Below are 17,000 nucleotides of genomic sequence, written 5' to 3'. Positions count from 1 at the left end.
ATTGATAAAACTTCTTTTTTGATAGTCGAATAATTTATTTGAGCGCCCAACCAGATCCCTGAATGATATCTAACTATATGCACTTGATTGTTATATTCTTGCTTTAGTATGCCTCCATAACCTAAATTAGATGCATCTGATTCTACAATGAGCAATGCATTTGGATGAGGGATGCTGATGCATGGTAAACGTTTGACTCTTTGTTTAATTTCTTTGACCAAACTAGTATGCTGCTCAGTCCATGCAGGTGCATTTTTTCTAAGTCTTTTGTATAAGGGTTCACAAATGATTCTCAAATCTTTGAAGTAATCAGAAACATAATTTAAACATCCTAGAAATCTTTGCAATTGTTTTTTATCTTTTATTTCATCAGGAAATTTGTCGGCAAATTCTATTGACCTTTGAATCGGTTTTGTTTTTCCTTGAAAAATTTCATGTCCTAAAAATCTAATTTTTGTTTGAAATAATTTCATTTTTAGAGCAGAACAAGCCATTCCATTGGCTTTAATGACATTGAAAAACTTTTTTAGATGAACAAAATGTTTTCTAATGAATCATAAAATACTAAAAACATCATCAATGTATACAATTATGAATTGAAAATGAGGATTGAAAATATCATTCATAATATTTTGAAATTCAGAAGGGGCATTTTTGAGTCCAAAAGGCATGACATTCCATTCATAATGACCAAAAGGGACAGTAAAAGCAGTTTTGTATCTATCTTCATCTTTAATTTGAACTTGCCAAAATCCAGATTTCATATCAAATTTTGAATATATTACAGAAACTATGTAGTCTTTTGAGTAAATCTTGCTTATTAGGAATAGGGTATCTTATCCATTGTAATACTTTATTTAAAGGTTTATAATTAATGACTAATCTAGGTGCTCCTCTTTCTATCTCAGCAGCATTTTGTACATAAAAAGCGGCACAACTCCAAGGAGATTTTGAGGGTCTGATTAATTTCTTCTTTAATAATGAATCAATTTCTTGTTTACAATATTCTAAAAGTTTTTCATTCATTTGAATAGGTCTAGCCTTAGTAGGAATTTTAGATTCATCAAAGTTTTGAACGTAAGGCAGACTTATCTCATGTTTCTTTCTAGACCAAAAAGCATTTGGAAGATCAGAACAAATTTCTTTTTGAAAAAGATCTTGAATCTCTTTTATTCTTTTTGAACCTTTTCTTCTACAAGTTGTTCTTCTATCTTTTATATTGAATTTCTTTAGATAGATAATTTATATGAGCTTGTTTTCTTTGAATTAAATCTATTCTTTTATTTATTGAATCACTTTGAACTTGATGTATTTCTTTTTTAGTTAAGGGATATATAAAAGGGAAGAATATGGTATTTCCTAATATTGTAGTTTTGAGACCTTCATCATTTACTTGAAAAGGGTAAAGTAATGTAATAAAAGGAGTTCCTAAGATTAAAGGTTCGTTCATATTTTGTACTAATATAAATTGAGTTCTAAAGCAATAATTATCTTGACATATATGAACATTTTGAAGTTTAAATTCTATTTCTAATTTTTCTTTATTTGCAGCAAAAAGTTCTTGTCCGGTTTGTTCATAATATTTAACAGGAATTAATCCTTCTTGAATACAATTCATATCAGCTCATGAGTCTATAATGCTACTATTTCCATTTCAAAAATCTTCTACTATGAGTTTTATATTTGTATACCATCTTTGAAAATCTATTTTTGTTATTGTATTTATAAATGATTCTATAGGAGTTTGTTTATTAGGTATAATTATTCCTGGTTCTTGATTATCAGAGGTTTCAGCAAAATCTTGTTTATATTGTATTATATTTCTAATTTGTTCATTTTCTTGTTTTATTATTTCATTTTCTATTTTTATTTGTTCATTTTCTAATTTTAATTGATTTATTTGAAGTTTTATTTCTTTTATTTCTTCTTCTAAGTCTTTAATGGTTATTGGTCTTTGAGTCTTTTTGAATCTATTATAAATTTCATCCATTGAATATTGTGTAGGTTTAATTTGAATTTTATTTGAGTCTTCATTGAGAATTAAATTTTTCAAAATTTTAAAATAATTTCTTTGTGTTTCTTCATCTTGAATTTTATCTACTACATCAAAAAATATTTGCTTATATACTTTTGAAGATATTACATTTATTGTTTTGTTTTTCTTTATTTTCTATTTTTGTATTTCATTAATTCTTTTATTGTTTTTTCTTCTATCTTTGCTTCCTCCACCTCTCCCGGGGCAGAAGAAAACAAAATTTGATTAAATTTTGTTTCACTTGACTCTTCATTTGATTCTTTACTTGACTCTTCTTGGTTTAAGTTTTGTTTTTCTAACAGTTTTTTATTATGTGGAGAGTTTTCTATTGTTTTTCTTGAAGTTAATGTTGCAATTCTTTTAAGGGGTTTCCTATATTTGAAAAACCAAAGGAAAAAAGGAATAGTAATCCTAACTTGTTGCATATATTTTTCATATTGTTTTCTTAAGGCATTTCTAACTTGAGGAGGAAGTTGTTGAAAATAATTTCTTTTTGCAGTATTTTCAGGAGAAAAATAATTTGCTTTGATCAATTCTACATCAGGAACAAAAGGATTTCTCTTAATGTATCTTTTTCTAATGATATTTATGTTTAAAGGAGTTTTTTCATGAGAGAAAATAATTGACTCGGATTCTTCTTTAAAAAGAGGAATTTCTAGAACAAAGTTTGACATATTTTTTAGTTGATTTTCTATTTGACTCATTTCTTCATCTAATTTTGAAATATTAAGTTTTATGTGATAACTATAGAATGATGCAGATGATGATGTAATAAAGCTGATTATCTTATATGAAGATCTTTCTAAATCATATGCAGAATTATTTAATGCAGATGCAGAACTATCATGAGACCTAAGAGATCTGGAATAACTATTTCTACTTAATCTCCTAATAATATTACTCATTGTCACAGAAAATAATCACAATTTTATCCTTAATCAATTCAGATAATTTCCTGAACAGGGACCACCACAAGCGGATCAACACGGGACTTACGCTCCTTCTGCCCTTAAACACCGCGTATCACAGGCTGACCAACCGTTCACAGGAAATTCAACCCGAACTAAGTCAGGACGAAATCTGCGATTAATTACTGTTCCAACTCGTAACACCACTCGGTTCTCAAGCAGAAAATGGCTCTGATACCATTTGCACCAGACATACAACAATTCATGCACGCAGTAATTAATTCTGTCTAATTATCTCCAAGCATAAAAACAGAAATATTTAATGTCTAATACTGTCTAATTTATCGCAGAAATTTAAGCATAATAACATAAATATTTGAATCTGAAAATTTTGTTTATTGAAATATACCTTGATTTACAGAGAGTTGATGACTACAGGTTGTTGACAGCAGAGGGATGACTCGAACTCAAAAAGAAAATTACAAGAGAAAAATTTTTGAACTCTCAGAATTTTTGAACTCTCTAATATTTCTTCTAACTTTTTTCAAGCTCTTGAACTCTTGAGGAACTTTCTCAAACTCTCGCTTAACTCTCTTTTTCCCTTTCTCAACTCTGCCTCAGGAAGGAGCCTTCAAACTCTATTTATAGCAGAGGCTTTGAGCTTCAGGAAGGCATTGTGCCTTTGATTTCTTCCACGTGTATGGAGATTGCAGGAGGTAAGGTTCTTTTCTTCTTCTTCATTTCATCATATGGGTAATGAGTCACCTTCTTGCTTTTTACTTTTGAGTCATAGACGAAATTCACTCTTAATGTTTTCTGTTTTTAAAAATAGGAAAATAAAAAAGAATGTATGGAAATGACACTCAAGTAATGGCTTCTAAAATCTATTTATAAAAATTGAGGTATTAGATAATTTTTATTATTGTTACCCACGTTTAATTTTTTCTTTTTTAAGAATATATAGCCAGTTTATATATTTTTGTTATTAGGCTTTATGTAAAAGTTATTATTATTTAAATATATATATATATATATATATATATATATATATTCAAACTTAGTAATTAGTTTTAAAATTAAGATGATGTTTGTTTTTTATTGAATATAAAAAATGAAATATTTTGATTTTTTTCATTTAATTAAAAATAGCTATTGATATTAACTAATATAACTAAATAAAAGTTGTTATTATTAAATTTAGTTTAGTTTATTAATTGATATTAACTAATATAACTAAATGAAAATTATTATTATTAAATTTAGTTTAGTTATATTAACTGATATCGATAAGTTATTTTTAATTAAATAAAAAGAAGTTATTTATTTTGTTTTTTTATTTAATTAAAAAATAAATATAATATAGATAATAAAAGATGATTGATTGAGTGTTGGTTTTTTTAACTTCTTGTTGAGAGGGATTTAGAATTTTGGTTGTTTAGTGTTTTGCGTTTTTGATGACTTATTACTTATTAGTTAATTTTTAAAATTTTGGACTGAATCTGAACGCTAAAAAGGAATATTTGAACCCAAAACACGATCTCACCTCACTCTCTACCCTGCCCTCGCGATACGAACATCTAAAGCCCCGCTGCTGCATTTCCAACTCTCTCAGGTACATTTCTTCTCCATTTTCTCTGTTAATCTAGGTTTTCTCAAGGTATGTCAAGTTTTTCTTTTTTCTTTTTTCTTTTCAATCTCTGATTTGATTGTCGGGAAAGACAAGGAAAGGATGAGAAGATTAGGAATATTTTCCTTTCATTTTCTCTTTTGGTGTTTTGGTTGCACAAAAAATTGGGGATGTTTGTTTGGTCATTTGTTCGATGAATTGCAACTCATAATTTTGCTTAATGGCTTTTGATTCAGGGTGTATGTCAAGCTTTTAATGGTTAGTGTTTTCAGATTGTATTTTGATTCTGTTTGTATGATTCTGTTTTCCTCTGCCTTCTCTACAAGCAAGGAAGCATTATTTTTCTTTTTTCTTCGGGTCCTAATGTTGATGCATTGTGTGACGAAAATGGCAACAACTATAAAACTTCATGAAATCCAAACAAAAGCCAAAAGCATGTTTGATGAAATCAGGAAAGTAGTGGAGGGTAAAAATATTGCATATATGATTAAGCAGTGACCCGCAAGGAATTTTACATCTTATTAATTTGCAACTGACCCTTTTCGTTTCCCTTTTGTTTCTACCTGTTTTTTTGTCTGGTTTGTGTGATGGATTTTTTGTTTTCTGTCATAACCCAGTTCATGTTTTTTCGGTTATATTGCTCATTCATTGTTTGGTAAGGGTAGGATTTTTAGTTTTGGCTTTGTTTTTGTTTTTGCTTTTGGATTATGGGAATAAGTCAGAACCTGTTGTTTATTTTGCTGAAGACTTGATGTTGAGTGCAGAATTGAAGGAAGAGTCTATTTCAATGAATTTTGTTAGGTTTTTGGAATGAATTTCATGTTCTCTGAGACACCGAAGTGCTTCATAGTTTGAATAAGGTACAGGAATCAGTTTTGTGGGTTTTTTAGTGTTGAATTGTGCAATCTTGTTCTTGTTTTTGTTTTTGATTCATTGAATTGAGTAAAAAGTCAAGTGTTTTTCTATTGTTTGTATGATCTAGTTCCTGTTTGCTGAGATTGCCCAGTTCATGCTTTTGATTAGTACTTCTCAGTCATTGTTTGAATTGTCACGTGTATGATAAAGAACAGGAATCAATTTTGTCTTTAGTTTTTCAAAGTGTGTCTAAACCCAGTGTGGTCATTATGCTAAATGCTTGAAATTGAGTTCAGAAATTGGGGGAGGAGTTGATTGCAATGTGTTTTCTTTGGTTTGTAAGATCAATTTCATGTTTGCTGAGGTACCCAGTTTATGTTTTTATTGATACTACTAATTCCTTGTTGGTATTCACTAAATTTATTAAATACAAACTAAATTTTCCTAAAAATTAAACATGGGGTTTCCTTAAAAAAACACCGACCTTATTCTTTCTGATAAAAAACCTTTCTCCAAAACTCTTGAACGCTTCATTTTAAAATTATTTTGATAAATGCAAAATATAAATTTTTCTTTCTACTTGTTTTACTAAAAACAATATACCGTATTTAGATATATGAGTATACTTATTTCTAGTATTAACAAATAGATTTGATTTGGAAAAAATTGAAAAGCAGGGATAATAGATAAAGCTAAAACCACTCTATTTGGGTGAGGTTGAGTGGTGGGTCCAAAGTGTTGTGTCTTTGGATGAATGATTTTGTTTGAAATTGGGGCTATTTTCTTTTCTTTTTGTGGTGGAGCAGAAATTGAGTTCTTGTTATTGGCTTGATGTTGTTCACTTTACTTGATAGTGAAATGACCCATTGAATTTATAAAATTCTCCTTTTCTCTTTCATTTGATGATATTTAATGTTTTTTTTAATGTTCTGGTGGGTTGCATGCATTTGTGTTTGTGTAGAATACAACAACAGTTCAGCCAACTTTCATATCCTGTATAGGTCTGTAATCGGAGAACTTTATGATCTAAAGAAACAATGGATGAACAACAATTCAGCCAATTTTACTAGCAACTTTCACAATATGTAGGTGTAATAAATATGCTAGGATATGTATTTTTGTTTAGTTTGATTTAGGTTTTATCAATCTATTATTTTTCAGATTATTAATTTTAAATATTTTTTTCAATTATATAAAATAAATAAATATAATATTTATTTTTTTCAAGGATGATAATGATAAATGATTTATTATAATAATTTTATTATTTAAATTTTTTTATAAATACATTAAATTAAATTATTTTTCTTAATGCATTAAGATGTTAAGATGTTGATGTTTAGCATATAAAAAACAAACAACTTAATACTTAATAGAAATAAAATTTTTTAAGAATAAACTACTCAATACTTAACTCTATCAAACACTATTTAGTATTAAGTTAAATTAAGTTCTATTTAGAATTAAGCTAAAAAAAAAAAAACATAGCTAAGCAAAATGAAATGATTTAAGACATAGCTAAGCAATGAAGTGTTGGTGAATCTGAATCCAGAATATCCAAACCCATGAACAGCCATAGCTGCAACAAGCTCCTTGACTGTATAACTCACAACCATGATTTCATCACTGTAACAGTGGTCTTCAATCGTGACCAAAATTACCCTCAAAATCAATCCCCTCAACACCTTCACTTCCTCAGGAAATTGTCGCTACTCGTCTGTTCACCACAAACACAAATTATATTTTGATAGCTTACACTACTACAAGACACTGACATCTACAAATTGCCATTCTCCACCATTGCGAACCAAACATAATATCTCTCCACCATCAATTTCACTAAGGTGGCGTTTGTTTTTTTGACTTTTTGCTGAAAACAATTTACTTTCAGAATTTAGGTTGTTTGTTTTTTTAATTTTTGATGACTTATTACTGAATTTTTAAAATTTTTGACTAAATAAAAAAAGCTAAAATATTTGGCTTTTTCTATTTAGAAAAAGCCAATTTTTTAAACCTTTACCAAATGCGATTGAACCCGAACCCCGACGCCCAAACCTACCCACCCATCCCTTGTAGCTCTCTGCAACCCCGATCCTCAACCCTCACCTCATCCCAAAGCAATAATTTCTTCATTCTCCTCCTCCATCGCTCTCCTTCCGAGACTACAGAGTTGGAAAGAAGCTCCTCTTTCATTCAGCATCGTTGATCTGATCGAAGGTAACTGACCCAAATTTATTTGGGTTTAGGATTTCAATAGAGCATTCGATTCTCATTTTCCAGTACTTCTCTTTCTAAAACTCTCATTTTCAATAGAGCATTCTGGTTCACGTGTTGCAGGTCCGTTTATTTTTAAGGAAGAAAAACTTTGTTTGGTGATATCTTATTATTTAGAGCCTATTTGATATGGTTGTCGTCTCATTGTTGATTTGGGTTTGTTTGATTGTTGTGATTTTTGTGGTTGTTGGGTTATTTTTAAGGAAGAAAAATTTGGGTTTAATCTTATTGATTTCATATTATAGTTTGTTGGGTAGAGCATTTGTGCTCAAACTGTTTGTTAGAATGCCCATGAGAGTTCTTAAATAACGTGGAATACCCCCTCCAAATGATTGAACGCCATTGAAAGTTGTTGCAGAGATGAAAGGTTTCCCTGAATGTTGGGGGGTTTATAGGATTTTTTTAGTCCTCTTTGTAAGGTTGCAGGGGTTTGGATCATCCAAAAATGGCTCCTACACTTGCCTACTGCATTGGACTTGTGCATCATCCTGTCCTGATGTGAAATAGTTTAGAAGGATCAGCCCATCCCGAGCAGCATGGGCTTTTCTCTACAGTGAATTTATGATTTTGTCTTTCTCCATCATTTTTTAATCTCTTAAACAAGGCTTACATAGTCACCCTTGTAACCTATTCAATTAGAATCCATCTTTAGAGGCAATTTTGACTGCTAAATGTGAGGGTCATTCTCCATAGGAATCATCATCTCCTTTTCATAAGGAGAAGTTATATATATTTCACATGGACAAGGATTTAGATGCAAGGTACACGGCAGCCATAGCAATATCCCATTTCTCCCCCAGTTTAAACAGAGGCTCATGCTCTTTTGCAATCCCATTCACTCTTCTATCATAATCTGTTCCCCACTCCAATGCCAAGCTCTTGTTACCCTATTTTACCCTTCCTTAAGTCATTAGCAGCTGGATTTTTAAGAATGGTATGCCCCCCATTGCCAAAGAAATTGGTAATTCAAATCATTCCTTTCTTTTCCACAAAGATCAAGATGGCTTTACAGTTCCTGTGAGCCCAGAAACCAATTACAGAGGAACCTAATTCTAAAATGATTTGGCATCTGAAATGTTTAGTTTTACATGAGCAGTGATTTTTTATACAATATCCACTCAATCTGCTGAGAACCCAATTTGTTACCAAGAAGCAATGAGGTTCCAGAATCTTAAAGATGGATCAAAGGCATGAGGCTCAAACAGAGCATCTCCTCCTATCCTTTTCTTCTTAAACCCCAATGCTGATTTTGGAATTTTTAACATAATGCCATTATCAATATCAGATAGATTATCAGGCTTTCAAAGTAATCTTCTGTCATAAGCTGCCCTTCCCTTTCCATATCCCAAATTATATTCTTTTGTTCTGATTATAAAAAACTAATATATCAATATTTTATAACCCACAAGATTAAAATAGCTTTGGAGGATAATTTGTCCTATTACAAAGCAATGGCAGAACCCGACAGAGAATTCCTTATGGTGATTGAAGAAAGCAATTGTACAAACTTGAGCAAATGATTAAATCACCCCAAGGTTGCTGGGTCTTTATCTTTTAGAATTTGTATGGGATTTAACTTATCATATAAAAAGTAAAAAAAAGAAAAAGAAAAAAGAAAAGTCATGTAGAGGTTGAAACAATGACAGACAATGGACATTAGATCAAATGGTTCAGATGGCAAGAAACATTGGCGTATCAGAGTATAACTTATGTGACTGGGGGTTTCTATTGAAAGTGAGAAATCATAATTAGGGGCATTGAAATTGTTTGCTGGATATATACTTGCAAAAATTATGGTATTTCTTATCATGTTTAATCTATTTATGGCCTATACATTTTCAATGATAATGTTTGTCGTGTGTATAAAGTGAAAGGCTTTTACAAGAGCTGGTTTGTGGTGCTCAATCAGTAACCCAAACACCAAGATTGTTTGTATGATAATATCATTTTTTTTTTGTGTAAGATTTATGTTTTTATCACTCTCAGGAATTTAGATAAACTATTTGTGTTTGGTGACAGATTTTTGTGTAATACCACCTCCATGTTTTTGCCTTTGCCTGTGCCTCCTCTCTACACTCTACACACACAACTCTACCTTGTTAGCTATGACCCTATAAAGCTTTGAAATTTTGAGAGTGCAGATCTTGTGCAATTATTACACAATCAAATGATATAAATGCTCAGAAACTTGAAAGGGATATGATGAATTTAATGTGCAGTAGCAAAATCCAAAGTTTTCTTACTTTTGGGTACAGTCTACTATGAATACATAGTAGACCCTTTTCTCACCTCTTTGTATTTGTGCTATCCTTTCCTACAGAATCACAGCCCCCACCATTTGCTCTCTCTTTCCACCATTTATGAGCTGCTACTTCCCTCAAAAGCACCCCTTCACTTTCTCCCACTTTACATATAATCCTTTTTAATATTTTTGTTAGAAAAAATTATTTTCTTTTTCTATTTAGACATACCAAACCAACTGAAGTTTCCATTTAACTGCTGACAAGTTAGGAATTTTTGCATATAATATAGTATTTAATACAACAGAGCACATTGAGAATTAATATTATTTTTCTTTTTCTTTCTTTTCTTTCTCCATCCATTGGTGGCCATGAAACAATTGATTGTTGATTTGGGTTTTGGTTGAAATAGGCACATGGGGTTGACGTACAAATGACTTCAGACTATGCAATCCTTAAACATTTTAACGGATAAATTTTAGTTGTAGTTGATGTTAATTCGAAGCCATTTTTACGTTTTAATCCTAGTGAATTAAGAAATAAGAGCCAATGAGATATAATCAATGAAATGTAAATAGAGTTTAGGCTCAAATTCACATAAGAAGGTTACACTAAGTATAAAGCAAGCCATACTCAAACTTTACATTCATGAAGATTTTTATTTTATTTTATTTTATTGTCTTTAATTGAAAATTGAAAATTAATCATTAATGTTGGTTGGTTTTTTGTACAGTAAACGAGGACAACTGGGTATGCAACCAACTCTCGTTCAATTTTATCAAAAACTCTATACAGACGAGGGAAATCGGGAGACTAAACGGGGAAAGAGAGGAAGTAAGGGTTTTGCAGAGGGAGAACTAGGTTAGGGTTTTGCCATGGATAGTGGAGGCGTAGCGCCACAGCTGTCAGAGGAGGCAACTCATCATCTGCAACAAGGCATAGTAATGCTTCTGTCGCAGTGGTCTGCTCTCCAGATGGCCGTCCATAACGAGTGGGGTGGTCGTCAGTCTAGCCAGCTTGCCGACCAACTCGCCCTCGACATCTTCTCCTGGTTCACACACTCCAGGGGTAACTTTTCAACGTTCATTTCATTTCCGAATTCTTGCACTTCATTTTATTTTATTTTTTGAAGTATTCGGCTTCTGATTAGTCGAATTAATGCTTTGATATATATAGATATATGCTCCGAATTGACGCTTGATCGAACTGTAAATTTCTAATGGCCATTTAACTGGATTTTATGATTAAATATTTCAAATTTGTACATCAATTTGGAAATTGATGTGGTTTTTGTGAAATATGAACTGATACTTGATGGAACAGGTGATATAGATCAGTAATACCTTGCTATCGTGGTTTCGAATTTAGCCATGTTTTTAATTGGTTTTAATTGGAACAGATCATGTCAATTTTGTGAATTCCGTATTGAATTGTGATTTTGGGTTACAATTTTGAATAAAACAGAACCTAAGACCTAAGTGATGTTTGGTCTCTGATTCTGATATAATTTTTTATATCTTTTTTTGTAATTCCTATTTTCATCAGAGCCGCTTTACATTGATGATTTGGAAAATATACTTGATGAAGCTATGCTTTGCTCAACACCATGACTGAGGACGCAGCATTGAGGAGGTATGAGTGCTTTGCATTACTTTGTAGCCTCCAATGGACACAGTCCATGCATATTTTTGTTATTATTTAATTTATTATCAGAAAGAAATGTGTTAATTACACAATGGGCGAGCAACAATCATATTCTTGATGAGTGATCTTTTAAACCCTAGGAATCATCTTTTATTAAGTGGAAATGGTGATATTTAATTTCATCAAAAGGAAGATTGTAATACATGGAAGGATATCTTGGGTTCAGAAACCCAACTATTAGCAGTTGAAATAACTTATAGTATAAGTTAGCAATTATTTTATGATTTTTCTCATTTGCATTTCTGGTATTTGCAAAAGCAACATCTTCATAACACATTTTATTTTGTAAACTCACCATTGCACCTTTAATTCGTTGTCATTCTTGCAGTAGGCATTTCACAATTCACTAGTAGAGCATTTAGTTCTCAGATGCTAACATGTTACTCTAATGAAAAAAATTTCTTCTTCAGTAGCATTTTTTCTTTATTTTTGTAAAATTACAAAAAGGGAAAAGAAAGAGAAAGATAAAATCATAAACAAACCTTTTTTTATAGGCAAAGATAAAATATATTAAAACTATCTAACAAAAGGACGCTCAAAAGTATACATGTTGTATACAAAGGCGTGAAAAGGCCAACCAAAGTTGAGGGATGAACAAAAAATGATTCCCCTGCCTGTACCTACAGCTCAGGGAGTCGATGAAGTCTAACATGGACAAAGAGCTATTAACTCTGTAACTCTAACCAACCCCCAAAAAATATACATGAGGGATTACTTGATAGCTTGATCCAAAATAAATACAAAAGAGCAGCTTTCCAAGTTTTTCTTCTTCTTCTTGCAAAAAGATCTATGCCAGCCCAAAAAGGGCCTCTCTTACTGTGGAGGGCATGACCCATTTAATTCAAAACAGAGCCATAACGAGCTGCCATAACATAACTGCTTCTTAGGCTTATTTGTTTATCATTGTGGTATTGATGGATATTTGGAAGCACAATGATCTTCTTTGAGCCTTATTGAGTGTTTGGATTGTCCCTGGTTTGAAGCCAGTTCTTTTCATCTGTCATATCATCTTCCCTCTTCAGTAAGGCGTGCACCTTCGCAAACGAAGTACTATAGATGGAGTGTTGTGCCTTGGGCCTAGGTTCTCTTTTAACAGCTTTGTTATTGATTACCCAGCATTTTACTGTAGAAATATGGCTTATTTTATAGCTGTAGTATAAATTTTTTATTCAATTGATTGATATATATCAGCATATTCATTATGCAACAATTCAGACCCCTACTTCATCCGGCATGTACTAGCTTTTCTGTTCACATCGTCTTGCTATTGTTTTGCATCTAACATTAAATGAATCAAGATGACAAAACTGGATGGATGGGTACTTGATAATATGTCTTAACATTCTTGGTTAGTTCCCCTGTATCTTATCCAAATTTTGCAAACTTTAGTGTTTGCATTTCTAATTTTTATCTCAGTTTATCCACCCTAAAATTTGTGGACTGTAATTCTTTGTGATTTGCATGTCATGCTAAAGATGAACAAATTTTGGACTGCTTAAACTGCTGTCATCCACATGCCTCAAAGGACCAAAGCTCTAGTGTTCTGCAATTTTGCATTATTTGTACAAGTTGGGAACAGTATGGCTACTTATACTACCTTCTATAAAACTTTGATTCTCACCCTCACTATATTTAGATGTGAACGATTTGAAAAAGATTTCTTGAGTGCTTTTATCTTGTTGTGTCTACTCTTCATGCCATATCTAATCTTATGCTTTTCTTTGGCTTGTATTTAGTTCAGAAATCAGGGATGCATTTCTTACCAATGGTGCATTTTATATAACTTGAAGCAGGTAGCTGAAAAATTAATGACTATGCATGAAGAATGTTTGGAAGGTAATTATCAGTCAATTGAAAAACTAAGGGAAGCCAGTTCCCGGCCTGCTGTTCATCATATTAGACAGTAATTTAGTTATTAGTACTCGCCTAAACAACTTCTTGCTCCGTCATGAGAATGATATTCTTCTTTACTGAGGATAATGCCCTATATCTTGTTGTCCTGTGTCTCATGATTTTGTTATTCTTGTTTATTTTCTGTTTTATGGATTGAGTTCATTGCATGATGGGAAATCTGTCAAGAAGCAAAGTAAAAGAAGATGTTTTAGAAGGAATCATTTGCATCATCCTCTCTAAGATCGATCTCAAATTAATAGTTTGAGAAAAAAACTCAATCATCTGCATATAACAATGAGATCGCCATGCATTCTCTAGAGTAGAATTTTTTTTAAGTTAAAAAAATCCTGTAGATACACTTATATTTTCAGAGTTCTGTTTTGCTGCCTGGTTGAGAAAGCAGGAGAAATGAATTTTGACTCAATTACTAATTCAAATTTTACAAGCATTTCAGAGGACAGACATGAAATCACTAAAGATTATAATCTCACTGTGTCTTCTTTCATGATATTTTTGCCTTCTCTATCTTTCTCAGCTGTTTTCAGAATCCCTCTGTCCTTTGGAAAAGCCATTAGAAGAAGGCCTGGTGCAATTCCATCAAAAAGCGCCAAACCTGACTTAAGACATCTATGAGAGTGAGAGAGCTATGGTTTGAATCCATTTTTCCTTCTCACTGATAAGAGGATAAGTAATCTCTGAATAGAGGGAATGGTTCAGTCTGACAGTTACTGTATATGATGATTTGAGATTGCAGGGCATAATAGATGAGATGAAACATTGAAAGCACATGTTGAATACTTTGAACTAATCAATGACACTACTTGGAGAAATTTCAGAAAAGTTGAATGGCCTACTTATCACACATCATTTCTGTCAGGGTAATCAACTTACCAATCTGACACTCCTAGTAAGACTTGGAGTTCCACTCCTTCCTTCTCCATTCCCACAAGTGCTATGCAACCAATGACTTCTTGCTCTCAGCAAAACCATGCAGTCAAAAAACTCCTTCCTTCTCCATCCCCACCTGAATACTCTGCAACCAAGGTATATGCCCTAGAGCTTGCTCCCACACCACCTATCTGGCCATAAAAGAATTCCTTCTGCGTTACACACTACAAAGTGCATGTACTTGACAAAGTTTCATATTCATTCTGATTTTTTCCCAAGCCCCACATTGGATTCGACATTCTCTTGGACACCATTCACCCACCTTCTTGCCACATTTCCCTTGGTGGGGTGGAAGAGGTGTGTTACCTTTGAGTGATGGTGTTTGGATATTAGGAAATTGGAATTGTTCAATAAGGCATTAGAGATGGAAATTTGCCAAAGAGAGAGAAAGCTTGTGAAGGAGAATGGTAGGGAAAATGTGGCTAGAAGGTGGCAACAAGTGACCAAACAATCCTGGACTGCCTTGCCTGGAAAGGAGAGCCCAAAGGTGAGAGGATGATAAATATTTGGAAGAGAGCCAACTCTACAGCCTAAGACTGCCTCAACATCTGCAGACCCCCAACACCTGTCTCTCCACCTGACAAGTTAACTAAAGCTGAAGGCACCTCTGTGGCTCTTCTCTAACTTGATTCTCAAAATCATCGTGTGCTGAAACATTATTATACATGTCTCAGCTCCACATCCTAGAAAACAATCGAATCATCCACATGCATCCACATGCAACAAATGAGAGATAGGTCATCATGCATTCTCAAAAATAAGAATTTTCTCTAGAATAAGAGTTTGTTCAATTAGGAAATTATGTAAATATTAATTATCTTCTAGAGTTCTGTTTTGCTGTTTGGTTGGGAAGCAGAAGGTGAAATGGTTTTTGACACAATTAAAAATCAGTGACAGAACAGAGATGAAACAACAACAAAATTAAATCACTTTGTTCGTTTAACTGAAATTCTCACTGCCTCAATCCTCCTTGCCCCTGTAGTCAATACTTCTGTTTCCATTGGAACGCCATTAGAATATCAGTGCAATTCCAGCAATGATACCAAACCTGACTAAACATTGTTTAGAAGGGTGAAAGGAGCTGGTTGTGACTCCATTTCTCTTTTTTACTGATAGGCCATGTTTGGAATGTTGGAATAAACAATAATAATGGAAAGAAATCAATTACATTCCCATTCATTAATGTGTTTGGATTATTTTTTAGGATGAGAATAGAAATAAATAAAAAATTATTAACATGGAAACCAAATCTCACTCTCACTAGAATTTTGATTCCCTTCTTCTATAAGCTAATTTGATTCACCTCCATTTTGATTGTTTTTCCATTCCTTTTCATGTGTCAATTGCACCCTTAGAGTTATAGGTAATAAGAGTAGAGTGGATGCCAGAATGGGGTTTTGTAATTTTATCTATACTACAGCTACTATGGTGATCAGTGAATTGTAGAGGCATCTAGATGAGATGAAACCTTCAGGCTAAATGATTAGAGACAAAAATTTAATGATAGGATTCTGGTAGCATTTCAGGGTTTGGGAGGGTATGCTTGGTTAAAGAGAACATTGAGACCATCTGAATGAGGTAGCTTATTGGGAATGGAGCAATGGATCAGTTGTTACTAGTGAAGGCCTTGGAAAGTTACCAGAAACACTGAGCTACTTACTTTTTAGAGGAAATAAAATCAGGAAATGAATGTTTTGATATGATAGGCTAGTTACTTATTATTGCAATCATATTATGCAATATTATCAAAATATTTCTATTATATGTGGAATTAAGCCTTTGTGTGTGACCTATCCCATAGTGGTTTTTTTTTTACCAAATATATATTCATGAGGAGCTAGACTCACTGCTGCTCCAGGACAATTCTAGTGGCAGTTTTCTATAACCATTTATTTCTCTGGGTTTTCTTTCTTGTTCTTAGGAGGAGTGGGGGGTTAAGGGGTGGTTCTTTCTAGATGTATCAGGAATGTTGGGAAAACATTTGTGGTGAAAAACCTCAATTTCCCTTTGACTGGTCTAAAGTCATGGGTAACTAGTATATGATAATAGGAAAGTTGAAATTTTACTGATGTAGGCTTATTTCTGATTGCATCTCTTCTATCATGTGCCAGGCTGTTAATGAGGACAATGATGATGATGATGACGACGACAATGATGAGAACATGGGAAATGATAATTCATCAAACATGATTGTGGATGCACCAGAAGCCCCCCCACCAAATTTAAATCCAGCAGACATGCCAGTAGAGGAGCCAAGGGCCTCAAACCCTAAGGTTGCTGAAGCAGATGATGGATGGGTGGTAGTTGCCTCCAAGCGGAATGGGGGTAAAAGGAACTGAGTTTCCCATGCCCTGTGGCCTTTTATATTTAGTATATTTTTTCCCATGTTTTTTTTTACCCTTTTTATTTTCCCATTGTGTATTATCTAAATTCTTTTTTTTTAAGGAAGAAAAACTTTGTTTGGTGATATCTTATTATTTAGAGCCTATTTGATATGGTTGTCGTCTCATTGTTGA

The 17,000-nt window shown here is 32.7% G+C and overlaps 1 protein-coding gene and 1 long non-coding RNA gene across 2 annotated transcripts; both read left to right on the top strand.

Moving 5' to 3' along the window:
- Positions 1-4,449: 4,449 nt before the first annotated feature.
- Positions 4,450-11,512, top strand: LOC117920918. Its single transcript, XR_004652279.1, has 3 exons — positions 4,450-4,555; positions 10,673-11,007; positions 11,485-11,512. It is a non-coding gene; the product is annotated as an uncharacterized LOC117920918 (long non-coding RNA).
- A 51-nt stretch (positions 11,513-11,563) lies between these two features.
- Positions 11,564-17,000, top strand: LOC117920841 (PR domain zinc finger protein 10-like). The gene is made up of 3 exons (XM_034838538.1): positions 11,564-11,571; positions 13,437-13,544; positions 16,593-17,000. Exons 2-3 carry the CDS (start codon positions 13,452-13,454, stop codon positions 16,821-16,823), a joined length of 324 nt encoding a protein of 107 aa, XP_034694429.1. The 5' UTR covers positions 11,564-11,571; positions 13,437-13,451; the 3' UTR covers positions 16,824-17,000.

Source organism: Vitis riparia, chromosome 1 (genome assembly GCF_004353265.1).
Source record: "Vitis riparia cultivar Riparia Gloire de Montpellier isolate 1030 chromosome 1, EGFV_Vit.rip_1.0, whole genome shotgun sequence".
NCBI classification, from domain to species: Eukaryota; Viridiplantae; Streptophyta; class Magnoliopsida; order Vitales; family Vitaceae; genus Vitis; species Vitis riparia.
The sequence above is the reverse complement of the archived record's forward strand: the minus strand, read 5'-3'. Positions and strand labels throughout refer to the sequence as shown.

Excerpts from the sequence above, each read along its gene's own strand:
- LOC117920841 (XM_034838538.1), top strand. The coding sequence starts at position 13,452 with ATGACTATGCATGAAGAATGTTTGGAAGGTAATTATCAGTCAATTGAA. Across the intron at positions 13,545-16,592 it reads CTGCTGTTCATCATATTAGA|CAGGCTGTTAATGAGGACAA; the intron begins CAGTAATTTAGT and ends TCTATCATGTGC.